Source organism: Castor canadensis, chromosome 2 (genome assembly GCF_047511655.1).
Source record: "Castor canadensis chromosome 2, mCasCan1.hap1v2, whole genome shotgun sequence".
Lineage (NCBI taxonomy): Eukaryota > Metazoa > Chordata > Mammalia > Rodentia > Castoridae > Castor > Castor canadensis.
Window position 1 is genome coordinate 5,447,740 of NC_133387.1, and position 27,050 is coordinate 5,474,789.

The 27,050-nt window shown below is 37.0% G+C and overlaps 1 protein-coding gene across 18 annotated transcripts in view; it reads left to right on the forward strand.

Annotated features, from left to right (window-relative positions):
* Window positions 1-27,050, forward strand: part of Kmt2c (lysine methyltransferase 2C) — a 244,796-nt gene that overhangs the window by 156,240 nt on the left and 61,506 nt on the right. For 16 of the 18 annotated variants that reach the window (XM_074060240.1, XM_074060265.1, XM_074060255.1 and 13 more), the window contains 10 exons: window positions 859-975; window positions 2,434-2,535; window positions 2,710-2,814; window positions 9,280-9,461; window positions 9,690-9,854; window positions 10,987-11,096; window positions 11,612-11,677; window positions 12,584-12,796; window positions 22,821-22,949; window positions 25,127-25,246. In XM_074060240.1, coding sequence (XP_073916341.1) covers window positions 859-975; window positions 2,434-2,535; window positions 2,710-2,814; window positions 9,280-9,461; window positions 9,690-9,854; window positions 10,987-11,096; window positions 11,612-11,677; window positions 12,584-12,796; window positions 22,821-22,949; window positions 25,127-25,246 — 1,309 coding nt within the window. The remainder of the gene's footprint in view (window positions 1-858; window positions 976-2,433; window positions 2,536-2,709; window positions 2,815-9,279; window positions 9,462-9,689; window positions 9,855-10,986; window positions 11,097-11,611; window positions 11,678-12,583; window positions 12,797-22,820; window positions 22,950-25,126; window positions 25,247-27,050) is intronic. The other 2 variants (XM_074060298.1, XM_074060304.1) reach the window with 2 other exon arrangements.

A 27,050-nucleotide genomic window follows, 5' to 3' on the forward strand; every position in this document is an offset into this window, starting at 1 on the left:
AATGATGGTAGTTATGGCTTTTAAAATATTAGGAGTTTAACATATTTTCCCACAGGATTTTTTTCTTGTGTTGGGTAAAAAGTCAGGTAAATTATTCTCATTTCACATATGTATTATTCAGATTATTTAAAGCAAAGCCTTTACTTTTTGTCAGTTTTCTTACAATCTTTAATTTTCCCTCTAAGTACTATGATAGAATGATCTAGACATTAGACATGTTCATTTTATTGAATTATAGAGGATATTGGTTTAATTTTATTGATAGGAAGAATACCCTTTTACACTAGCAGAAATTAACTTTGATGAAATGTAACATTGCCAAATAATGGTTGAAAAACCAGGGATGGAGCCAGACTTGCTAACTCAGTGACTTTGGGCAAGTTAGTTAAGCTTTTTATCTCAGTAGTTCCATCTCTAAAATGAGTGTCTGTGGGTTGAGTGCAAAAAGTGCTGAGGTCAGTATACAGTGAATACGCAGTGTATGCTAGCCATTGCCATAATCCCTGTGTAGTTATTACAGAGTTCTTCCTTCTTCTTACTTTATATTGAGTGTAATTTATCTAGAAATTCGGATTAGGAAACAAAAAATAATGCCAAGGTCTGCTGATGAGAACATTAACAATGACAGATGCAATGTCTCATTAAAGTTACAAGCATTTTATACTTATATTTTTAGTTGCGGAATTACAAATTTAAAGACACAAATAAGCCTGCACTCTGAATGTCATCTAATTAGAATAAAAGACAAAGCAAGTACTTGTGTAACATTCAATGAAATGTTTTCTCTCATTGATTTTTGAGTTTGAAAATTTCTTTGCAGTTTTACAGAATGTTGACTCATCCTTATCTGTTACGTAGGGCCGTGGGTCTGGATTTCCAGGGAAGCGGAGACCTCGAGGTGCAGGACTGTCAGGAAGAGGTGGCAGAGGCAGGTCTAAACTAAAAAGTGGAATTGGAGCTGTTGTGTTGCCAGGGGTGAGGCTTGCTTCCTATATTAACGATGACAATTTCATCTGTCCTAAGAGTCACAGGAATAGGCTAATTCCTTTAAATTTTACTATGTCTCTACTTTGCATTTGTGTTTTTGTTTTTTGAACCTCTGGTCAGGGTTTCTATTTTGTAATTTCTTATCCTTTCTTTTCTTCCTTTTCTCTTTGGCTTAGTCTTTTTTATGCCAACCTTCTCCTGAGAGCCTGTATGTAATATATTTGCTCTTTAATTTAAAAACAGAATCAAATTCTTGTTGCACTTTCAGATCTGTTTGAAAAGTTTTGTTAAGTTTGCATTTAAAGATTTTGATTGTGGTTGCTCTCAGTGTTATAATAAGGCTCACAGGAAAAACTAGACATGTTGCAGATTAATATGGACTCAAAAACATTGACGATTTTTTGACTGTCTTTGTTATATTTTAGGATTCAATATTTGCTGGTTGTCATATTGGGCTTTCTTTTAAGTGTGTATTGAAAAACATATTTGATAAATATTTTACATAGTAACTTTACTATTTGACTAAAATCCTGGTTTTTCAAATTCTGAATGTCATTTAAGTTCTAGACAGTTGATAATCTTTTGGCTAATAATATAATTATTTTATTTACAATAATACCCTAAAGCAATTCTTTCTGATAGAAATATAATGGGAACCACATATGCAATTTGAAACTTCCTAGTAAGTCACATAAAGGTTATGAGAAGTAAAATTAATTTTAATTCATGTCATTTGATGGATATATCTAAAGCATTGCCATTTCAACAATACATACAAAGTGTGATACTAAGTCTTTAGTACATTTGTGCTAATAGCACATCTCAATTTGGATCAATGTTTATTTTATTTTAGTTTTTTTTCCTGGTTGGTACTGCAGACTGAACTCAGGGACTTGTGCATTCTAGGCAAGTGCTCTACCAAATGAGCTGTGTCCTCAGCACTTTTTGTTTTTCTTTGCTTTGGAGGCAGGGTTTTGCTGAGCTGGCCTCCAACTTTTTTTTTTTTTTAAATTCTACTTTTAATAAATTTTTTATTAGGATATATACATTATACAGGGGGGATTCATAGTGACAATTCCAGTTAGGCTTGCATTGTACATTATTTACATTGTCCCCATCGTTTCTCCTCCTCAACCGCCTCCCCATTCCATGGTCTCCGACTCTTGATCCTCTGCCTCAGCCTGCGGTTATAGGTATGTCTCACCACACCCAGCTAAGGTTTCTTGAAGTGACAATTCAATGAATCAAAGAAGTGTCATGGCTCAGTTTTATGGTAGTATCTTGGCATTAATATACTACTAATAATAAAGTAATGTAATATGGAATTGTTAATCTAGACCTTGATATAAGTGGTATTTTGGATATGAATTTTCTGAAGCTTTTCAGTTAGTGCAATACAAGTAAGAAATACAAGTTCATGTTTGATGTATTTTGTCTTTTTTGCAGGTGTCTACGGCAGATATTTCATTGAATAAGGACGAAGAAGAAAACTCTATGCACAACACAGTTGTGTTGTTTTCTAGTAGTGACAAGTTTACTTTGCATCAGGTTTGAACTTAATCTCCCACTTTTGGATTCCTCCTTACCCTTTTTTACTCTGTCTTGTGCATATATCTAATTTGGCTAGAGTTCTGTATTAATTAAGAAACTTTAAAAAATAAAATTTGTATATTGATAGCTTCATCTCCAGTTTAAAATAGGTTCATATGTTCTTAATTTCAGGATATGTGTGTGGTTTGTGGCAGTTTTGGCCAAGGAGCAGAAGGAAGATTACTTGCTTGTTCCCAGTGTGGTCAGTGTTACCATCCGTACTGTGTCAGTATTAAGGTAATTATACTTAAGTTAAACGAGTCAACAAAAGTATATTGTATTTTGATTTGTTTGAGTAGTAACGTGGTTTTTTACAATTAATTATCATTAGGACTATACATATGTGACAATATTAAAGTACTTTTAAAATGTTGCTTTTAAGTATCTGTTACCTCCGTAAATTAACTCCTAAGAAATCTGTAGTCTTAAGTAATACTAATTGTTCTGTTAAAAAACTAAAACATAAAAATGCATTCATTTAACTTTAAAAACAATTTATCCTACTACTGTTTGCTAAGGCATTAGGTGTAGTTGGTTCATCTTATCTATTGACTACAAAAGTTCAGAGTGACTGGAGTACTTAGTCAAAATTCATTTGTCCTCCTGTTCTCCCACATTCACCTCCCTCAGCCCTCACCCACATACATTTTCTCCTTACTGCTAAAAGAAGCAAGCAACATACTTAATAATAACAACTGAGAAGCTGCAATGCTCAAGTCTTTCGTGCTGGGCACTTAGCCGGGAACCTTTTGAGTGGTAATCACGCACTTGGTTTCAGAGTTATTTATATGTATGGATATGTGTCGGAGTAAGATAACGAATGGTATGGAGGTACTATACTCTGTGGTGTAAGTGCAAACCTTAGTTTCTCGTTCGCAAATCACCCTACACTTGCAAGGGGTCTCTTTCCCTTTTCCCCTCCCCTCTACACTACCACGTTATGTCAGCTCCATGTACATACCCCTGTGGATCTCTTCTAGAGTGATACAGGTTTCTGTGAATTTAGGAATCAAAGTGAAAAGTTGTAATTAATTTATCCGAAGCAGAAGACAGTTGCACTTAATGTGCTCTGTGTGTGTGTGTGTGTGTGTGTGTGTGCGCGTGCCTGTGCGTGTGTGTGTGTGTGTGTGTGTGTGTGTGTGTGGTGACTGGGATTTGAACTCAGGGTCTTGTCCATTATGGGCAGCTCTTACACAGCTTCAGCCACACTTCTAACCCCTTTTTTCTTTTAGCTGTTTTTTACTTACATTCTTTTTTCCGAGGCCAAACTTGGACTGTGATCCTCCTTCCTATATCTCCCATATAGCTGGGATTGTAGGCTTGTACCACCATGCCTGGCTTCTTTTCTTTTTTTTTTTTTTCTTTCTTTTAAACATTTTTAGTAGTATATGATAGTTGCACAGGGGGTTTCATACGGCATTTGTGAACATATATATATTGTACCCTGATTATGTTCATCCCCTCCATTGACTTCCCTCTTCCCTTACTCCCCTTCTTAAAATGACTTTGACAGGTTTTAATGTTCCATATCTGTATGGATATGGAAAGTACCTCAACCATACTTATCCTTCTTTATCGTCTCCCTCCCACTATTACCCTTTCCTTAACATCTGTTTTATATTTCTGTCCTTTATTGTTTTAGTGTCTGTTCTTTGTTCAGTGGAGGTTTGCCTTGGTATTTAACCTGTAAATCTGTTGTACTTTTATTTATTTGTTTGTTTATATTTTTTTGTGGTACATGGGTTTGAACTCAGGGCCTACACCTTGAGCCACTCCACTAGTCCTTTTTTGTGATGGGTTTTTTTAGGTCGGGTCTCATGAACTATTTGCCCCAGCTGGATTCAAACCACGATCCTCCTGATCTGTGCCTCCTAAGTAGCTGGGATTATAGGCGTGAGCCACCAGTGACTGGTTAATATATTGTGCCTTAATCATTCTAACCCCCTCTATTACTCTTCCCTACCACTCCCTGTCCCCCTGACTTGTTTTTCATATCGGGCCTTGCTAACTTTTTTTCCTGGGTTGGCTTTGAACCTAGCCATCTCTGCCTCACAAGTATTTATAGTCTTTTAATATTAGTTGCTTATAGTACGTTAACTGAAAAAAAAAAGATACAAATTATTTAAAGGCAATTTAAGACAATAGAATTATATACACAGAAAAATCAAGGTTTCTTTTTTGTATCTTTACATTATAAATTTTCTGTAGTTTGACTTTAGAATACTTATATTTCTAACTGAAGGGAATTGAGTAAGATGCCTTTGGAGATGGAATTGTAAGTTCTGTGAACTCAACTAATGATGGAATATCCAGATTTCCTTGTCTAAAATTGGTAACAGTTTTAGGAGAGAAGTTAAGTTCTGAGTCATTGCTCAGAACTTCCAAGCATTTCTTTTAACCCATGCACCAATTAGTTAATTCCTTCTTTTTAAGTAAACTAACCGACAACTATATAAAGTAAGATCAGAAAATTAGTATACTGTCAAACAACTAGTGACTGGCAGAACTTGAATTGAAATCTGTGGTTTTCTAACATGGGACTGGCACATTCTCAGAAACACTGGAACACCCACAACATGTGAGGGATGAGAATTGCCCAGGCTTAGCTTGTGAATGAATTTGATCTTATGAAGCATCTTTTCCTTGGGGCAGGTCTAAAGAGGATTCGTTATAAGATGGATAGTCTCCAATCCTTAACACTCAAGTTACAGAGTGAGTTTTTGTTTATGAAGATTGTGACTACTGAATATTTACCTTTTTAAAAATTAAAACTTAGGCCAGGCACTGGTGGCTGTCATATGTAGTCCTAGCTACTTGGGAGGCTGAGATTGGGAAGATCTCAATTCGAGGCCAGTCTGGGCAAATAGTTCATGAGATCCCGTCTCCAAAGTACCCAGAGCAATTTGGACTAAAGGTATGGCTGAAGTGGTAGACCAACTACTTGGAGTTCATATCTCAATCCCACTAAAGCGAGAGAGAGAGAGAAAGAAGAAATGAAAACTTAGAACATTTTATAATACCAGAATATAGATACGTAACTTGTATGATGTCAGTAGAATGTTGTTACATGTATCTTGTAGCCTCTGAAAATAGCACTATAAAAGTGTGAATGAGTTAAGGTGTAAATAACAAATTAGGCCTTAGTCATTTTATGAAAACCGTTTTGATGTCCAGACCACCCTTGGTAACTGCCATTCTAGCACTCTTTTCTTCAGTATGTAAACATGGGTCTTCAGTGAATCTCATTACCTGATCACTAGCATTTTCTTGGCTCTGGTCACTGTTCAGCTTAAGAACCTTTCCTTGGGTTTGGCTCCTTGTTCTTGTTTTAGTTGGGTAGCTTGGTGTTTTACTAAGGACATCAGGGGAATCCTGTGTAGCTTTCTGGAGTTCTTGTTCTTTAAAGCTTCTTCCTCTACAGTACTCTGTCCTGAGAAATCAAACTCCTAAGTTTAGTGACATTTTCTACCAAGATTCTCCCTCACTGCGCAGCATTGTATAAGATGTCTATAGACAGAGTACCACAGGAAGGACCTCACTGTACTGTGGGGTATCCAATATCTGAAAGCAATTGCATCCATTTTGTCCAGTTTTCTGGTATCTTATGAAGAGAGAAAGGGCACCAGTGGCTCACACTTCTAATCCTTGCTACTCAGGAGGCAGAAATCAGGAGGATCGCAATTTGAAGCCAGCATGGGCAAATAGATCTCGAGACCCTATCTTGGTGGGGTTGCGGGGAACTTCACCAAAAGGGCTGGTGGAGTGGCTCAAGGTGTTGTTTCTGAGTTCAAACCCCAGTTACCCCCCCAAAATTTGGTGATCCCGCTTGATCATAGTTGAAGCAGATATACATGATAGAATATAACATAATCTGCTACAACTTTAGATACAGTGCCATAGATGGAAGTATAATAAGATTAAACAAGTTCAGTACAAGAAAAATTATTGGTAGAGGTCTATCATCTTAGGGCGTGAGGACTCTCAAACATGTACTGAAGTGCTGTGCATTGGTAGTGTGGTACACACTAACATGTCAGATTTGGGGTCAGAAGAGCTCAGCTGGCTGGAGCAATTTCAGTGATATGGGCATAGAAATAATGCAGCACAGAGAGTAAACATAAACTGAGTAAGTTGAAAGTTTGGCTGCAAAGGACCACAGGGTAGGTTTCTGTGAAATGAGAAAACTGAATAGAAACAAAAGTGTGTGTGTGTGTGTGTGTGAAGTTCTGTCTTGACTACTTGAGCTCTGTTCCTTTCTTTGTTCTTCTAAGCCAGAGGTTGACATGCTATTGTCCACATGCCACATCTGGCCCACTGCCCAGTTTTGCACATGAATTCTTATTTGAGTATGCCAGTAATCTTTCATTACATATGTCTACAGTGGCACTGGCCCAGAGTCACAGAGTTGTACAGTTGGAATAGACCACATGGTCCACAAAACTTAAAAGATAGCCCTTCCCGCTTGCAGAAAAAGTTTGGTATAGTTACTATGCCACCCTGTTTTTTTCTACCTAGTCTCTTGATTCCACTTGAGTAAATAATGGATTATAATTTAAGACTTAATAGGCTTATCAAAGTAATAAAGATAAGCCTTATGCTGAGCAACCAACCCATCTAGTTCTACATCCGAGATAACCATTTTTATTCTATTCAGGTCTGTCTTCCTATTGGTAATTCTGCAACTATTTAATAATAAGCTAGTGTACTGCTTTATCAGTGTAAGATAGTGCTGACTTCCTCCTCGAATACATAAATTTCACCTGCCCGCTTATATACTCCCTGCTTTCCCCAGCATCCTCCCAGGATAGTTGTGTTGCTACATAGGTAAGTTAGTAAAGTGTTTGTCATGACTAGTCAAATGCTTACTGCAGATCTGAGTGACTTGTTTCTCATGGATTTCTCTATGTTGTGTTTTCTGGCCTTGACTTCATGATCCTCCTGACTCAGTCTCAATGTGGCATGAAAATTTTATCTTATTTTGTTAATTTTTTATTTATTGTTGTGGCAGTAGGGATTGAACTTAGGGTCTTGTGTTTCTAGGCAGGTGCCCCAACCATTTTTGCTTTAGTTATTTTCACACAGTGTCTCACATTTATGCTAGGTAAGCCTGAACCATAATCCTCTTCTTTATGCTTCTTGCACAGGTAGGATGACAGGTGCATGCCACCATACCCAGCTTGATTGATTGAGATGGGTTTTGTGAACTTTTTCTCAGGGCTGGCCTCAAACTGCAGTCCTCTGCTCTCTGCCTTCTGAGTAGCTTGGATTATGGGTGTGAGCTACTATATCTGGCTGTCTTCAAGGAATTTTTAATAGCAAGAAGAATATAATCATAAGTGACTACCCAGTCTTATTTATTTGTTTGCTTTTATCTACTGCAGAAACACCATACCAGGGTTTTGTTGTTGTTTTTGTCAAACACCTTTTTCTTCCTGAGTCTTGTTGCTCTGCCCTGCTTTGATCTATAACAGCAGCACCCAGTGTGGCCCAGCTTTATTCCTGTCCTTAGTCCTTTTTCCAGATCTGTTACTTTCTGAACCCAGTGTCTTCCTTTTCTTGGAATACATCTTCATTCTCTTCCATGTATCTCTAGGTGACTTCATGAGGAGGGTAATTATGTGGACTAATGTGGTATATGCCACTTTTTAGCTAAAATTTTAAAAATTCAAGATTTTTAGCTAAATTTTGAATTCTTACATATTTCAATGGTATTATACCTTCTCTCATAAACACTTCTTTCTCTAGGTTAAAAATTGTGCTTTGGAAAGTCTTTTTCTGTAGAATTTAGAAACTGTTACTTTATTCTAACATCTGTTGTGAAGTTTGATGCTATTCTGATAGACACTTGTTTTTTGGATTTAAGTCTTTTTATTTTCCTGTCTAGTACCTTTCGTGCTTTCTTATTCCTTAGGATCTGGATTTTTACTCTGTTCCTCAATTGCTTGCCTATTTCATTGTGACATGGGCATTTTTGTCTTTTGAGATTTTTAAGAAATTGTTTCTCAACTCATAATTTTATATGGTGTGGCTTCTTTAAGGAGTTTATTGGGAATATAGAGATTCCAAAATTTTCTGCTCTTTCAGACCCTGAGACAGAGGAGAATAAATAGAGGCATGAAGATGAACTTCTGAAGTCCCAGCTTAATAGCTGAAGACTCCTTTAAGATCATAAAATGTCCCTGAGAAATCATCTTTTACCTTGATTTAAAAGAGAAAAAATTCCTCTTGGACTGGTGTAATGGCTCAAGTGGTAGAGCTCTAGTACCACCAAAAAAAAGCTCTTAATTTTTATATTGATTTTGATAGATAAGCCCCTATGTCATGTATACAAGTTTCAGTTACATGGAATTCATAGAAATCTCATAGAGATTTTATTGATACAATTTCAAATCCTGTGTCAACAGTAATGGGACAGCTTACTTAATTTCTTTAAATTACACATAAAAGAGTCCAGTTTAATCTCCAGCACCAGGGTAATCATGTGGACTAACATGGCATTAAAGTATGTACACTTTTTTTCTGCTGATCAGCTAGGGCCCTAAGAGTACATGAGCATGCCCCATTCAGTGTTGGGCTACCAGTGTTAGTTCCTTTCCTCTTCTCTGCTTCTCGGTACGTATGAATTCATATAATGTTCTCAATTGTACAAAACGAGATCTGAGTTAACGTATAAATCACATGGATTGGTGGTTTCTTTTGCAGATCACTAAAGTGGTTCTTAGCAAAGGTTGGAGGTGTCTTGAGTGCACTGTGTGTGAAGCCTGTGGGAAGGCGACTGACCCTGGAAGACTCCTTCTGTGTGATGACTGTGACATAAGCTATCACACCTACTGCCTTGACCCTCCACTGCAAACAGTTCCCAAAGGAGGCTGGAAGTGCAAATGGTACTCTAGAGTTTATGTTCCCTTTCAAGTTCAGAACTTTGTCACATCACTTTAGTTTTAAAATTCAGCCATATGTTTAATCACATAATACATATTTGCTATGATAGCTTTTACTAATCTGAAAAGTTTTCACACATAGGTGAAATGATTTCCCCTTAATTGTGTTCAAATGTAGCTTTCTGTAATAAGAAAATAAAATTGAGCCTTTTGGGGGGATTTGGATTTCAGGTGCGTTTGGTGCAGACACTGTGGAGCAACATCTGCAGGTCTGAGATGTGAGTGGCAAAACAATTACACACAATGTGCTCCTTGTGCCAGCTTGTCTTCCTGCCCGGTGTGCTATCGAAACTATAGAGAAGAAGATCTTATTCTGCAGTGTAGACAATGTGATAGGTATTGTGCCTGTTTATTTTCCTTTTGTATTTGTTGTAGTCTTCTTTCTTTTTTAAATGTAGTGAAAGGAACTTTCCTTGATCATAAATTTAAGAAACAAAACTTTGCTTTCTAGGTTTTTAGTCACCCACACACTTGCAGACATGATTTCCTATTGTAAATTCTCAGTTATTGACAAAAGATCTTGAACTGGGGCTTTTTGAAGATATATGAATTCCTTGAAATTAGATGCAGAATTATTGCCTGCATATATGCATTTTTTTGGAGGGGTTCTGAATCTTTTAAGAATTTAGAATTTGTAGATTCTGAAAATGGTCTCCCCCTGCCTCCCCCCCTCCCCCCTCCCCACTTTTTTTTTTTTTTTTTTTTTTCTTTTCTGCTGTACTGGGGTTTGAACTCAGGGCCTCACTTGTAGGCAGGTACTCTACCACTTGAGCCATTCCACCAGCCCAATATCCTACTTTTAAAAAAATCTACTTTTTCTTAACATGCCAAACACTAGATAACTAAATATTAGATTACTGCCTCCGGCCTTCCTAATGTTCCTAATGAGTATGTGTGTATAGCTTCAAAGTCAAGACTCTTTTCTTTGAGTTCATTGCTACATTATTGTGCCCTGTTAGAGGTAAGCGCTCTACGTGTAATACCTTTAACAGTGTTACTTCATTAGTCATGCAGGATCCTTAGAACTCTGCATACAAACTCTGTTCAAGGCAAAACAGCTCTTTCACTTTATTTCCTAGTTATCATTCAACATTACGTTAGATAAGTTACATCTGCTTCTGAGGTGCCTGAAGTCCTTCCTTCTTGCCCTGATTAGTTTCATTGCTGTCTGTAATACATTCAGTAGAGGATAATAAAATAGTCATCTTCTGAACGTAGTGTACATTTGCTTTCTCCTTAGTACTTGTTTTCATTCCTTTTTGTTTGTTTGTTTTCTAGTCTCAGCTCTCTGAAAGTTCTTGTGAGTCTATAGGAATAGTTAAGAGAGAAATCTATGATGGGTTATAGTAGGAGCATGTTAGGCTTGGGGCCTTTAAGTTTGAAGACTGTCAACTCCTATTGTTTTTAAAAGAAAAAATTCTCAGTGTATTCAGTTGTTTTTAAATGTATAAAAATATGGTCTTTTTAGATGGATGCATGCAGTTTGTCAAAACTTAAATACTGAGGACGAAGTGGAAAATGTAGCCGACATTGGTTTTGATTGTAGCATGTGCAGACCCTATATGCCTGCATCAAATGGTAAGAGAATCATTTCCTGTGAATCTGTGCTGTCCTACCATCACTCATACCTTGCTTTCCGTAAACCAATGAGTGGGTTCAACTTTAGTGATTGTGAACCTATTATTTTAGACAAGTATTTTATGAAAATCAAGTTTTGTATTGAAATAAAAATCATACACCAGTGGTCTTCACACCAATGGTTTTTATTGAAACAACTTACATAAAAGGACAAAATCAAGTATGTACTTTAAATATAAAATAAGATTTTGCTTTCAAGGGACATGATCTCTTGTAGCTATTATTAATTAAGCATATGTAGAAATCCACTGATTCTTTGTCAGTTTTTCTTTTCTTGCATATTTCCTCCCTACTTCCACTTGTTATATTTTGTTCTTGTTTTAAAAACTGCTTTGACATTGACACTGGTATTCAAACATTTATTTCAGTAAAACAAGTACAAAAAGTGAAAATTTAATCATATGTAAGTCTTTAATTTTTTTCTGGAAAAATTACCTGAATTTTTTTCATTTCAGTGCCTTCTTCAGACTGCTGTGAATCTTCACTTGTAGCACAAATTGTCACAAAAGTTAAAGAGCTAGGTAAAATTTGAAATGATTTATTGATTGTTCTTTAGAAAAAACATACAAATACTTAATTCTTATGTAACTGGCTTACCACATATTATATAAAACTTGCCTTGATCATATAGGTGTTTCATGTAAATCTCTGATGTTAATAGTTCCTATAATTAATATACAAAATGTTCGTCTTACCTAGCTTCAATGAAAATGGCAGCTCTTAGAACAGCTGGCAGTGTTGTGCTTGCTGTGGCTTTCTTTCTGTGCTTAGTTATCAGAAGAAAGAAAGCCTCATTAACAAATAGATTCCTTTTGAATTAATTCAGTGTCTTACTATTTTCTTCTGTAATCAATAGCCTAGGATGGTGACATGTATGCTACTTTTATGAAACAGTCCTTCATTCAAATACTTATATTTAATAACATCTGATACAACATCTGGGTGGTAAGGAATTGGTCTCATGAACAGCAGTTTTCCAGATTAAAAAATTGAGACTGTAGGATTTTTACACATTTACTACCTCTCTCTGTACACAAGCCTGTTGATACTTTGGTTCTCAAATGGGCTTTTGGAGTATTGTTTGTCTTTTATAAATTGATCCTTAGCTTTTGATCCTTTCTAGGCAAAGGCTCATAGTTGAGTGGCTGAAGCATTGCTTTTAGTTTCAGTGTTACCACCTCCCCCCCAAATCCTTTTATGATCCAAATGCCAGGAAGACCATTTTTTAAAAAAGTACAACCTCTCTGCCTAATCATTCTCAGCTTTAATTGAGCATCATTAAGTTAATTATTTGTGCGTTTCATAGATAGTGTCTGTACGGAACTGTAGTTACATTCCTTTAATATTATTTTCAAACTCTAGTCAATTTATCAGTCAAATTTAAAATGAGACTTTCAATTTGTTTTTTTGGGATTTTGTAATTTTAGATCCACCTAAGACCTATACCCAGGATGGTGTGTGTTTGACTGAATCAGGGATGACTCAGTTACAGAGCCTCACAGTAACAGTTCCAAGAAGAAAACGGTCAAAACCAAAATTGAAATTGAAGATTATAAATCAGAATAGTGTGGCTGTCCTTCAGACCCCTCCAGACATTCAGTCAGAGCATTCAAGGGATGGTGAAATGGATGATAGTCGAGGTAATACTGACTTATTTCCCTTGGAATACATGTGCAAGAATTACTGTATAAAATAACTTTTGAGCCAGGTGCAGTCTCATGCCTGTAACACTAGCTACTTGGGAGGTAGAGGTCAGGAGGATTGCGGTTCAAAGCTAACCCAAGCAAAGAGTTAGTAAGATCCCACCTCAGCCAATAAAGCTGGGCATAGTGGTGTGCTCCTGTCATCCCAGCTATGCAGGAGTCATGAATAGGAGGGAAAAAAAAAGTAAGACCATATTTAAAAAATAACTCCATCTTCCTCCGAGTGCAAGGCTAAAAATATCAGAATTGCTAGAAAGAAAAAAATAGAGAACTTTGGAAATATGTATGATTTATAATGGTAAAACATTCTAATTTCACTAATCCTTGGTGTGACATTTGCCTTTTCTAAGTGAGTAGTCTTCTTAGACCTTACCTTTTCAGGTTCTTTGGCATTCATGGATCCTCTTTGCAACACTTACCACATAGAAATCTCCAAGAGTACCATGTCTGTGATACGCACAAGGTGGGGAGATGCAGAGGGCTTGACTTTAGTTTGCCAGATTATCAGCATAAGTCCTTTCAGATACTTTAAGCCTTGTTTAAAGTACAGTAGAACTCAGTCTGTGCATTGTAGAAATGGAAGGGTTGTTAATAATATTTCAAACATAAATTATGCTCATACAAATTTATATTCATCATAGCCATTCATTTATAAATAGTAAATATCAAGGCTTTTCTAACCAAACTCTTCAGGTAACAAAATAATTTTATTAGCAATATTAAATTCATTATGAGTTATATTTTTTGCTTATCTCCAAACAAGATCACTGTAGGATAATTTTAGGGTTATTGTTATCTTTTTCAACCAATTCGAAAATGAAGTAATTACTTTCGTTCTACGTTTTATCGTCCAGTATTGTTTGAATTCATATTGTATGGCAGATACTGGAAGTTACATCAGTGAACAAAGTAGGTAAGGTTCCTTGCTCCCAGAACTTGGAGTTTAATTTTAGAAGACAAGAGTAGTTTTTAAAAAGCAAAAAACAAAAAACCAACACATGACATTAAATCAGTTAATTATAATGTATTTGTCAAGTATTAATCAGAATTAAGCTAGAGTTGGGCGTACAGATAGTAGTATGTCGGGCTCAAATGAGTTGAAGAATGTCTGTGACTGTTTGATTAACTGAAGGCAGAATATCCCAGACAACCGGATTGCCAGGGCAAAGGCTGTGGGAGAGGCCGTGCCCAGCATGTTTGAGGAATGCTGTAAAGACTAATGTGTCCATAAGAATGAACTGATGGGGCAGTAGGAGATGATAAGATCAAAGATGTGAAGAGAGGACAGACAATGGCCCAGTCGATGATACAGGGCTGCAAGGTGATGCCTAGGGAGTTCTTCCTGACCAGGATGAGATGGGGAGCACAGAGATTCTCAGGAGAGAAGGGCACATTCTCCTTTATATTTTAGGGGGTCACTCTGCTGGGATGTGAATGTACTCTTAGGTGTAGAGCTGTGTCCCGTGGATCAGTCAGGAGGCTATGCCAGTTGACCAGGCGACAGAGAATTGTGGCCTGGAAACAGTAAGTTTTTTTATAAATTCCTGATAACTTTGCACTTAATTTCTCATGTTTCTTTTACAGTATTTTTGGTCTGTGGTGATTATGTATAAAGTGGTTGTCAAATACTGTTGAGCAGAATTTGATTTTGATGTTAATGTGGTTTGTGGTTGAGAACAGATAGTCTATAGATATAGGAGGAGTTGATTCAGCCAGAGTTTACTGGAGAAGTCAGTCTTGAGGAGCAAAGGGTTTCGTCCATAGTCACTTAAATTTGGGAAATACTGTATTTTACAAAATGGGAAACGTTTCTCGAATAATATAATTTCCCAAATAACAGAATAATAATTAATGTGAGAATGTAGACTCTTAAAGCAAGACAAAATAGTGAAAAGACCATGGGAGGTTTTCTGTGTGACACTGTTCTATGGAACAAATTTATTCCCTCACTCTTGTTTGAGTAATGGGGTCAGTTCAAAACATACCCTTGCTTTTTATGTGGTAAAGCAGCCTGCCTTTGACTTGCTGCATCTGTCCTTATTTTTGCTGACTGGGGAAAGTGGTGGTTGTTCACTGTGTTGTATATGCATAGTGCTAGTAAAGACAGTTTTAGGATTTCAGGAATGGAATGTATAGTATTTTTCTGACTGTTCCCTCTTGCTCATTTGGATCTCAGGATTTCAGTTCTTTGTGAAAAGAGAAGTACTTTCTCTATGAGCAAGATAAATGCATGTAATTTGAAGAATATTTGTGCTTTTCTCTGTTGCTAAATAAAAATCCATTTTTAAAATTTAGTATTACTACATTTGCTGTCCCATGGAGAGAATTTATATGTTTATATTAATATTTATACACATATATGCTTAAAATATGGTTTCTAAGCATGTTTATGTAGTAAAAAAAAAATGAAAAGTGTCTAGTCATCACTCGCTTTCATTGTTATACTGAAGTCTTCTAATAAAATTGCCCTGTTTTGCTGCTTTATTTTAGACCTAAAATTTGCCATATTTTAGACTGCTGGACTAAGGAGCTGATATGGCTTAGCACTGTTTGTGAAGCCTGATGGAGCAGTGGATGGACAAGCCTGCTCCAAGTGTTTTTAGGCCACTTGTCTGATGCTTAGTCTTCTTATTTGTAAGACGCCTGTGCTAGAACCCCATTGGGAGTTATACTGATGAGATTCCTGGTTGTGGGCTTCTCAGACGTGGAATTCCCAGCCATTAGAATAGTGGTGCTAAACTGTGGTTTCACCACTAGCTGTTTTCTGTGTCTGAGAGAACTGCACAATGTCCCACACTGCTGATTGTACATGTGCTATAAGTTCCTTTCAAATCTGTGAAAGGAATTATGCCTGTGCTCATTAAATGGAGTGCCAGGGCAGGGAATCGCCTGCCGGAGTCACTCTGCACTGAATGTTCCCGAACTCTTTTCTTCATTTTGGAAGCTGTAGAAAAATTGCAATGAGTGAATGTGAAGACTTTTCCTCTGTATTATAAAGTTATATCTGACAGGTTACTTTATTAAAAAATACAGTATATTAGGGTGAGGCTGGGTGATTTTAAAATTGAAGTTTGCAAAGTTTTATTGACTAAAAATGATCTCCAACTGTGCAGTTTCCACTTGAAGCTGTCAGAATTAGAAATCCAAATTAACTTGTGATGCTCCTAGAATATTGCAACAATACTTGTGATTTTTTTTGGCCGGGGGTTGGGGGGTACGTTGCTTTCATTGGGTGCCAGTGGTTCATGCCTGTCATTTTAGCTACTCAAGAGGCTGAGATTGAGAGGATCGTGGTTTGAGGCGAGCCCATGCAAAAAGTTCATGGGATCCTGTCATCCCAGCTACTGCAGGAAGCATAAATAGGAGGATCTCAGTCCAGGACACGTGGAGGTGTGGCAGAAGAGCGCCTGCCTAGCAAGCATAATGCCATGAGTTCAAACCCCAGTAACATCAAAATAAAATGTTTCTATAGATTTTTAACTCTTACAAGTACTTTCTTTTTTTTTTTTTATGGTACTGGGATTTGAAACAGGACTGGGGTGGCAGGGAGAGAATAAACAAATTATAACCATAGTGTACCAGAAACAAATTCTGCATGAAATAAGAGGACACTTCTTTCTATTTCTTAACCTGCTGGGATCTGGAAACCCTCTTAGTGCAAGGGGGAATAAAAAGAAAAGCAGAAACACCATGTCATGCCTTCGTCTCAATTGCTGGTCCTCAGAATAGTTCATCACAGAATAAGGGTTGTTTGGAGGTATGGCAATTGAAAGTCACTTAGGCTCTCGTAGGCCAGATTATAAGGGCAGTCATCCTCAGGAACAATTGGAGAGATGGCAGAGGGAATGACACATGATTGCTTTCTCTCCAGGCTTGTTAATATGTGTTCCTCAAATTTTAAAATTGGATTTTTAGAAAAATTACATTCAAATGATTTTAAATTGAAAAAGAATAAGGAGGTAAAGTTTCTCTTTCCCTTGGGCCTCCAATTCACTTGTCTAGAGGCATACATCTTCTTATGTAGCCTTCCAGATGTGTTTTAAATATTTACAACCAAATGTGCATACATTTTTTAAAATTTCTTTTGTCTGGTTACCCTTCACTGTTTACTGTGTGGTTTTAGGTTGTGCATTTAGGTCTTTAATCAATTTCAAGTTGAGGTTTGTATATGGTGTAATATAAGGGCCCACTTTCTTTTTTTTGTCTGTGGATATCCAATTTCTGAGCACCATTTATTAAAGAGACTGCCCATTATCTATTTTCTCTTCTTGGTGAACTTGTCAAAAATTAGTTGACTTGTATGCTTGATTTACTTCAGGGCTCTCTATTCTGTTGCATTAGTCTGTGGGTCTGTTTTAGCAGATGCATATAATACACTATAAACATATAGATGTACATAGACACTTGTCTATGTACTGTAGCCATAGACACATTATAGTATACTATGTTGCTTGCTATAATTTTTTACAAAACATTTTCATTAGCATGTATTAGTTGTACAGGGGGGTTTCATTGTGGCATTTCCATATGCTTACAATGTACCTTGGTTAGGTTCACCACACCATCATTCTCCCTCACACCCTGTCCCCCTACTTAAAATGATTTGAACAGGTTTTATTGTTCTATTTTCATATAAGTATATAGTACATTGACCATATTCACCCTCCTTTGCACCCTCCAGCTATAACTTTGAAATACAATTTGAATATTTCTTTTTGTGGGACTAGAATTTGAACTCAGGGCTTTGTGCTTAGGTGGCAGGTGCTTTACTCTTGAACACACCTCTAGCCCTGAAATACAATTTGAAATTGAGTATTGTGATGTCTCTAACTTGTTTTTCTTTCTCAAGATTGTTTTATCTATTTGGAATGTTTTGTGATTGCATATAAATTTATAATCATTTTTTCTGTTACTGTGAATAATGTGTGGGAAGTTAAATTGCTTTGAAGTAGTATGAAAATTTTTGCTACATTTTAACAATGTATTTAAATAGTATCTTCCAGAGCACAATCATGTGACAGCTATTTACTTGTAGCTTCAATTTCTTAGGGCTTTGCTCTTGCAAAGCAGGCACTCTATTGCTTGAGCCACACCTCCAGTCCAGTGTTTTTATTACTTTGGTGTACAGAGCTTTCATGTCTTTGTTTAAGCTTACTCTGAATTATTTTATTAATTGTGATACAATTGTAAATGGACTTGTTTTCTTGATTTCTTTTTTAGATCATTATTTGTATGAAAAAAATGCAACTGATTTTTTTTATCAGTACTTTACTGTTTTCATTTATTCTAATAGTTTTTGTGTGTGTATCTTTAAGAGTTTCTTACATATATAAAGTCATTTCATTTGAAAACAGGAACAATTTTACTTTTTTTCTGAATTGGATAACTTTTACTTCTTTTCTTATCAGATCGTTCTTTTAGTATTTATAGTAGTATGTTGACTAGAAGTAGACAGAGTGGATGTATTACACTTTGTTGCTTTGACACCGAAATATCTGATATTAATAACTTCAGTGGGGGAGGATTTATCTTAGCTCACGGATTTAGAAGTTTCAGTCCATATTCCTTGGCTCTGTTAATTTTGGGCCCTAGATGAGGCAGAATATCATGACATGGGAGCATGTGGAAGAGGCTCTGCACCTCCTGGCAGACAGGAAGCAGAAAGAAGGACAGAAGGGAGCCCTTGATAAGATACAGCCCCCAAAGACATGCCCCCCCTGGGACCTACTTCTTCCAGCTAGATCTGCCGCCTAAAGTTTTCTTCACTTCCCCAAATAGTGCCACCAGCTGGAAGCCATTGACTACATGAGCCTGTGGGTGATATTTCATATTCCAACAGTAACAGTGGGCATCCTTGCCTGGTATCAGGTATTAGAGGAAAAGTTTCCTGTTTTTCCCTGTTGATTTGTTTTTGAATAGGTAAATCTGTGCATGATAGAGAAGATGCAAAGGGTTCAAGTGAATAAAGACTGGAGAGAGCCACTGTTTTCTTATAACTGTCCAGAGATTTTTCATCTGGATGCAAGGATGTATTTGTGGAGAATTTCTCATGCGTAGGTTATATTGCCTGTTTTTCCTTCATTGCAGTCTGTGTGACTTAGAAGGCCAGGTGAAGTAGGTTAGAAGAGGCCATAGATACTAGGTGCTTGTGGCTCACATCTGTAATCATAGGTACTTTGGAGGCTGAGATGGAGGATCATGGTTTGAGGCCAGCCCAGGCAGATAGTTCGCCAGACCCCCATCTCCAAAATAATGAGAGAAAATGGACTTCAGGTGTGGCTCAAATGGTGGGGTGCCTGTTATGTTAGTGTGAAGCTCTGAATTCAAAACCCAGTCCTACCTATAAATGAATGAATGCATGCATGCATGCATGCCATACTTACAGTAACATCAGTCATGCTGGGACACACACACTGCTGTGTGCCCCTTAGGCTCAACATGTGGGCTCAGGGTGTCACTGAATCTCACCAGTGAAAGTGTTCTCCTCTCTTGGTAATCACTGGTCTTGTGCACTGTCTTAGGCCAAAGATCATTGTACATGATTGATTTGGGGGTTGTCACTGGCATCCTAGAGAACATCCTGTATTCTGTGCACTGCTGCTTGTGTTGTCTATGAGTTCAGACATTTCTGTTCCTTGTTTCTCTCCCTCATTTTGGTGGAGCAGACCTGTCTTCCACAATTTTCTGCGAGAGAATGAAAGTAGGAAATGCAAATTGTGAGGATTATGCACTTCTGAAAATATCTTTATTTTACTGTCCTTCCTGATTGTTATTTTCCAGGTTGAAAGCAAATTTTCTCCTAGCATTTGGAAGTTATTGACCCCATTGGTTTTTAATTTGTAGTACCTTGTATATAGGGAACTTGGCTGTGACCTGTGTTTTATTTTGTGACGGGTCTTTCTATATAACCCAAGTTGACCTTGAAATTGTGATTCTCCTGCCTCTCCTTCCAGAGTGTTGGGATTATCGGTGTGCACCACCATGCCTGACTTGTGATGTTTGTTTTCTCTGGAAGCTCTTAGTATTTCTGGAAATTATTTGTTCTCAGTGCTCTAAACTTAATGAATATGGCATTGATTTTCATGTGTTTGGGAGGATGGTTGTTCTGTTTTGCTTTTTTCAGTACTGGGGTAGAACTCAGGGTGCCAAGTGCTCTTCAGCTTGGGTGTCTTCCCCATGTCCCTCCCTCCTCCCCGAAATCATTTTTGTCAGTGCCTGTGAGTCAGCCTTTTCATTCTGTTTATCCTAAACCCTTTGGTGGTTGGTATGCTTTTGAATCATGTCATCATGATTCTTCCTTCCTCTCCTCTTGTTTCCAGACTCCTGCTATTCAGATGTGACATCTTTTCAACAGGTTCTGTCTTTTCCCTGCTCCTTTCTAATTTATGTCTTTACCTTCCTACCCCTCTGCTAAGTTTTTGGTTTTGTTTTGGTTATCACATATGGATTTCTAAAGGTTTTCTTTACTTACTTTGAATGTTGCTTTTTGTAGCACCCTGTCCTCTCCTCATGGATATCTTATATTCTCTCCCAGATGATTTTTTTTTTTTAAATGTTAGACTTAGCTGTGTGCTGGTGGCTCACGCCTATAGTCCTAGCTGCTCAGGAGGCAGAGATCAGGAGGACTGCAGTTCCATGCCACCCCAAGCAAATAGTTCGTGATACCCTATCTCAAAAATACCTAACACAAAAATGGGCAGGTGGAGAGGCTTGAGGGGAAGGCCCCAAGTTCAAGCCCCAGAACTAAAGAAAAAAAATTATTTTTCTTCCTGCATAGTCCAAAGTGCTTTTTATGTTGTCAGATCTCTGTGATTTATGCTACAGATTTTTAGCAACTAGTCCTTGGATTTACATGTGAGATTAAAAGTCAGGAGCTAAAAATGGGGTTTGGATAGAGAAGTTTATAAGCTTTTTATCTTAAATAAAGAAGAATTAAATTCTTGGTTGGAAAGCTTTGGGTGTATGGGTGGTTCTTGTTGACTTTAACTTCTGTGGGGTGCTATCCCTTCCGTTGGACTGGTCAGGTTTCCCGAAGAAGAGTGGCACCAGATCTTGTGCCTGGAGGGTGGAGGTGTGGTAGCTAACACTCTGGGTTTGGTGACCCCAGGTGCAGTTGTGGAGTTGAGGTTGTTGGCCTCAGCACACCTGGAATGCCATTGCCCTGTTTCTAGTCCAATGCCCCATTATCATGTTTCCTGAGTCCTGTGAGGTCAAGTAGCTTCTTAGGGTGTGAAAGTAACTCCTGTGGGCTCTAAGCTTCTCCCACATGTTTCCAAAGGAGCCTACCTTTTTCAGTTCTTCAGCTTTTTGAGAATTGGTATAAGCTGGATTTTTTTTTTTTCATTTCTTTTTGCTCAGTTGAGAATTTGCATTTTTCAGTCATTTATCACTCATCTTTCTACTTTCCTCTTTTAAAATTATGACTTTTCTCCATCCTGTTTGTGAGTTTATCTTTTAAAAATAGATTGCCTCAATGTGTTTTTAGTAGTGTTTCAGGAAAGTAAAATTAGATATATGAATTCATTCAACCATTTCCTTTTTGCTTGGGTTTATTTGAAGGCAATTAATTGGCATTTTATAATCTTTGCTGTTTTTTATGTTTGAGGAAATAATCATTTCATGGCTTAATTATATCTATGTAGAGCAGTTTTTGGCCTCAAATTACTCAGTATATTAAAAAACAAAAATTCCATTCATGCTATTACTTAGAATATTAAAGAAAGGAGTTAATTTAATCTTAAAAATTTATTTGGTAAACTCTTCTTTTTCCTATAGCACAGTGTAAAGTATGTACAACCTAGAAACATTTGGTTGCCATGCTGTTAAAATAGTATTCTCTAAGCCCTGAATTTTTATATGTGTTAGTTAACATTATTTCATTCAGTGAAGTAGTTATTGAACCTCTCTTATGTACCATGCTAAGAATGCAACTGTTAGAAAGTCATAGTACCTGTTCTCACAAATGTCCTCTGTCAGGAACACAGACTTAAACCAATTAAAATGAAACATACCATTAATGCATAGGATAATATAACTGTGGGACATAACCTTATCCAAGTATCTTTAACACAGAGATGGTTAGAATAAATCTTGAAAAAGGAGTTATGAAAAAGGCAGAGGTTGGGGAGATAGTGGAAGAAACTGCTTGATACCTTCAAGGAACTGAATATATTTCAGTGTGGTTGGGGTGTGATGAAGCTGGAGAGTTTATGCAAGCCTATTACAATCAATGGGCCTTAGATTTGCACTTCATTTTGAGACTACTGGGAAGCCATGGAGGGGTTTGAAGAAGAAAATTGATATATATGTTGAAAGATCACTTGTGCTGCAATTTTAGGAACTGATGGGAGAGGGGTAAGCATTCGGCTGGGAACTAGATAGGAAGGTATTAACATAGAATTGTCTGTAAGTTAAGAGTAAGATGGTAGTGGAGAGAAATAAATTGCCTCTGAGAGAGAGTGAGGAGTCTTGATTGAGGGAGAAAAGAGATTAGGAATTGTCGAGGCTGTTTTTTTTTTTTTTCTAGGCTATCTTCCCCAGGGTACATTTCCATGTCTTTTAATGATGATAGGTAATGGGAAATGGAGAAAGCTCATCTTAAGTCAGTAGTGGATTTTGGATATGAAGTTTTCAGTGATTAGGTAGTAGCTGCTTACATTTGTGGTTGGGCTCAGAGTGTTCTAGAAGTAAGTGAATGATTTGTAAAGTGCAAATTGATAATTATCTTTTTCGAGCTCTTTCTCTGTGTGTTTCCCCTTCCCTGATTAGGTAGGCTTCATTTCCTGAAGAGATGATTGCACTAAGCAGCATGGTTCTCATGATCATTTGGGGCCTCGTCCACCTCTCTCTCCCTTCCTATTCGAATGGCTTGGGGACCCCTTTGCTTTGTGTTTCCCTTTACCTAGGGATTCTGTATTTGACAAGTTTTTCCAGTTTCACCCGTACATTTCTTTTTTTCCAGAAGGAGAACTTATGGATTGTGATGGAAAATCAGAATCTAGTCCGGAGCGGGAAGCTGTGGATGACGAAACTAAGGGATTAGAAGGAACAGATGGTGTGAAAAAGAGAAAAAGGAAACCGTACAGACCAGGTAGGGTATCAGAAATAAATGTTTTAACATAAGCAAAACCTAGGTAGTTTGAGATCAACATATCAAAGACTTCACTTATAATTGCATAATCAGGACTAAGTACAATATGCTAACAAGTGCCTAAAACTTACTTGTATAAGGAACTGAACTCTTTGAATATGCCTTTTTGGCTGATGAATTCCTTAGTTTGGTGATACTGGGGTTTGAACTCAGGGCCGCACACTTTGTAGGCATGTGCTGTACCACTTGAGCCATTCCTCCAGCCCTTCCTTACTTTGAATGTTTGAGTACTTGATGATAAATTATACTTACTACCTTGTGGCAAACGTTAGCCATTTTATTAAATGCATTACTAGATTGGTCTTTTACTCATATTTGACTTTTAAAGCCATTCATGTTTTTTGTGTTGATAAGTACTTCTGAAGTTCTCTTTTGGCATTCCCTTTGTAACACTTTTACTTCAGTGTTTATGTAGGATTGTAGAAAAGTGTATAATGTGAATCTGAACAGGACGAGTTTCTTATGGCCTTCTAGGACTTGTAGTCTAGTTAACAACATGGCCGTTTAAATACTTTTCTTATTTCTGGTCTGCCTCATGGGAAGGGAGAAAAGCTGCCTTGTCTTTTTATCTTAGTGGAAAAAAAAAGATTGAAACGCCACAATACAGAAGTTGCAGACTTTCATTAGGCCATTTATTAACATCTGTAGCAATAGATGAGGTTTTAAGTTGGATCAGTACAGTCTTAGTCTTTTGACTACTTTTATTTATGAGTGATCTAAATCTCTTTTTTTCTCATTTATATTCTGCAAGACATTCTAATGTAATCTTCTTTATAGATGGGCCATATCTATTCTAAGACCTGAAGATTAGCTTCATTCAAATTGTTTTTAAAAAATGATTTCATTTCTCCCTAATTATGAAGCTTACAAAAATATACACTTTTTTTTAGACATTGCAAGTTCCTTCTAAGAACTATAATATTTTGTACATTTTTCCGTTTTTCTCTCCCTTATCTGGGAGTTATGCCTTTAATCCAGGAGTGTCACAAAGTATATTGCTAGACAGCTGTGTCTTTTTAAAATGCATATTAATTGTATAATATTTTCATATACACATATAATGTGCTTTGATTGAATTCCCCTCTATTGATCTTTCTAGACCCTTATTCGTTATTCTAGTCCCTAGTTCATTATTCACTTTTCATACATCCATATGAAGTACTTTAATCATATTCAGCTCTCCTTCCCCTGTATCACCCTCTTCTTTTGACAACTGTCATTTGGAAAGAGCTGCTGCCAGGTTACAGGTATTCATTGATTTATACATAGGACATGTATATGGAGAGATACATTACCCTATTTTAGTAGTGAGGGAACTATTGCAATAAAAAGTTAAATAACTTGCCCAAATTTAGTTAGTAAACAGAATTCTGTACTCTGGCTACAGATTTCGTGCTTGTAATTATAGAGTTCTATGTGTTTCATATCTAAAGGCTTTCATGACATGGGAAAACTATGTAGTCAATACTAATCAGTGGGTGATTGTGTCACCGAGTTTAGTTTGTATCGTCTGTTCTCCAACTAATATACAGACTATTCTGTTAATGTACAAATAATCTGATGTATGAGTTGTCCAAGAGACAGACAAACACAATATACTGTTTAGTATTTACTCTGACCTTGTGTAGAAGTGGAAATGTAAGCAATTTTTTTCTGTGCTCAAGCAAATTTTAATTCATTTTTGAAAATTTTCATCTTCTTTTTGAATTAGCATAGATTAATAATACAAAGGGATTTCATTGTGACAGTTCCATAAATGTGTACAGTATACCTGGAACAAGCTCATCGTCTCCATCATATCTATTCCTCCTGCCCCCTTTTTCAAACTGCTTTTGTTGGGTTTCATTATGCTGTCTGCATATGTACATGTGTAGCATACTTCGATCCTCTTTACTTCTCATTATTAATTCATGTTTGATTAGTGGTAGCAACGGCTTTGACATTTATTTTTTGCTTATTTCCAATCTCTCTTATTTTACATAAAAATGATATTATTGATTTAGATTAACCTAGACTGAATTTTGGAAAATTCCTCACTATTAAAGCCAAAGCAATTTCATCCCACTGTTTGTAGAAATGAGTTATTTATTAGTTTACCCTATTTCTTTTTTGAATAGGTATTGGTGGATTTATGGTACGGCAAAGAAGTCGAACGGGGCAAGGAAAAACCAAAAGATCTGTGATCAGAAAAGATTCTTCAGGCTCTGTTTCTGAGCAGTTGCCTAGCAAAGATGATGGTATAGTACTGATTTTGTTTGGTCTGGATATCTCTGTTGCAAAGGACTGTCATAAATACTGCTACTGTCACAACCTTATTGCCTCTTAGTGATCCAAGGATTTGAGTGCCTGTAGAGTTCATAATTAACCAACAGTCATGTTTGATAAGGAAATTATTTAAATCGCCCTATAACACAGAGTAGTTTGGAATTCACAGTCCTTCTATCTCAGCTTTCAGAGTGCTGGGATTATAGGTATGTACTTTTTGTTTTTCCTTTTCCTTTTTTTAACCCCCTTTGATGCAGTGTCTAAAGGCCAGGGCCTCGCAATGCTAAGCTTGTGCTCTACACTGAGTTGCGTTTTCAGGCTGTCCTTTGACATTTTCTTTTTTTAAATTATTGAATGTATTTCCTACATTAAATATAAACAAAGTAGGGACTGAATCACTTTTACATAAGTTACTTGTTGGTCCTGTAACAAAGACCTTTCTTTTCCTGTCTTCATTACTTAACATAATTTGAAACGTATAGACTATTATTGAAAATACCAGGGTAATCCTGGTATTTTTTAACAAATTTTAACAAAATTGTAGTATTTTATAATTATGTCTTTCAATGAACATTCTGTTGTCATCCTCACTGAGTGCTTTAAAGAAAGCTCCATAACTGCTTAAGTCACACCTTTCTATCAGTCAAGAATGTCCTGCTGATTTTTACATACTTTATAATCAGTATGATGATTGTATGATTATATATTTTGAAACAGTTAATATAGAATATAGAAAGAATTGAGATGTTTTCAGCATGCCCTCTGAGAGTACTTCCTTTGCTAGTGAATTGGTAAAAATCAGAAACTGCTGCCTAGTTTTCGGAAGCTCTATAATGGTTTGCAAAAAGCTTCTAATATGACCTACTAAGGCTATAATAAACTCCTAATTTTATGTCTCTTCTTTCTGTCCTCCAGATCATTTCTTTTCATCAGTGTCTAATCATAATTCATCCACTGAGTTTTTAATTTCAAATGCAGTTTCTCCCTTTTCTAAATTTCTGTTGTTAAGTGCATGTTGTGGCCAGTGTCGAGGGTCCTTGTCTTCACAGGCCAAAGAACTGGCTCATGAGGCAGCTGATTGACTTGTGAGGCAAGGCCAGTACACAAAGTAGGATTTATTAGAGAGAAGGGAAAGGCTACAGTGAGAGCAGTGCAGCGGAGCCCGGAAACCAGTTGACCCCCTGCCCAGATGAAGGCTGGGGCTTTTATGGACGCTTTAATTCTGGGCTAGGGTATTGGTTAGGTGGGTTCTTATTATTGGCTGTGGATTTGCATGCATGGCCCTCTTCAGTGAGCTGGTCTGTTTGCCCCTTACTTGGTGCTGGGGGGAAAACAACCTTGAGAACATTCTGTTTATCAGCCCTATGGCAGATTTATGAGACCCTGTATCTCCTCCTCAGGGTGCAGGAATGCAGATTTATAACTCCTTCTCAGGGTGCAGGGCTCATAGTGCTCGCCAGGGGGGATGGGCTGACTCACTCATCTGCCCTTTAGGTTCCCAGAGCCAATACTGTTTTGATGTTTTAGTACTTCATAGTTTCATTGTAGAGCTTACTCCTTTTGTCTTTTATTTCTCATGTAAGTAATTGACTTACAACATAAAGTTTCTGAAATCTTCTCACACGATTCTAGTCTTTGTATCTGCTGTCTCCGTCTGCTAGTGCCTTGTTTCACGTATGTATGGTGTGAGAGACACACTTACTCATTTATAGTTACTGCAAACTCATATTCTTTGCGATATTCTGTTTGAATTTTTTAAGAACTGAATTGAAAGTG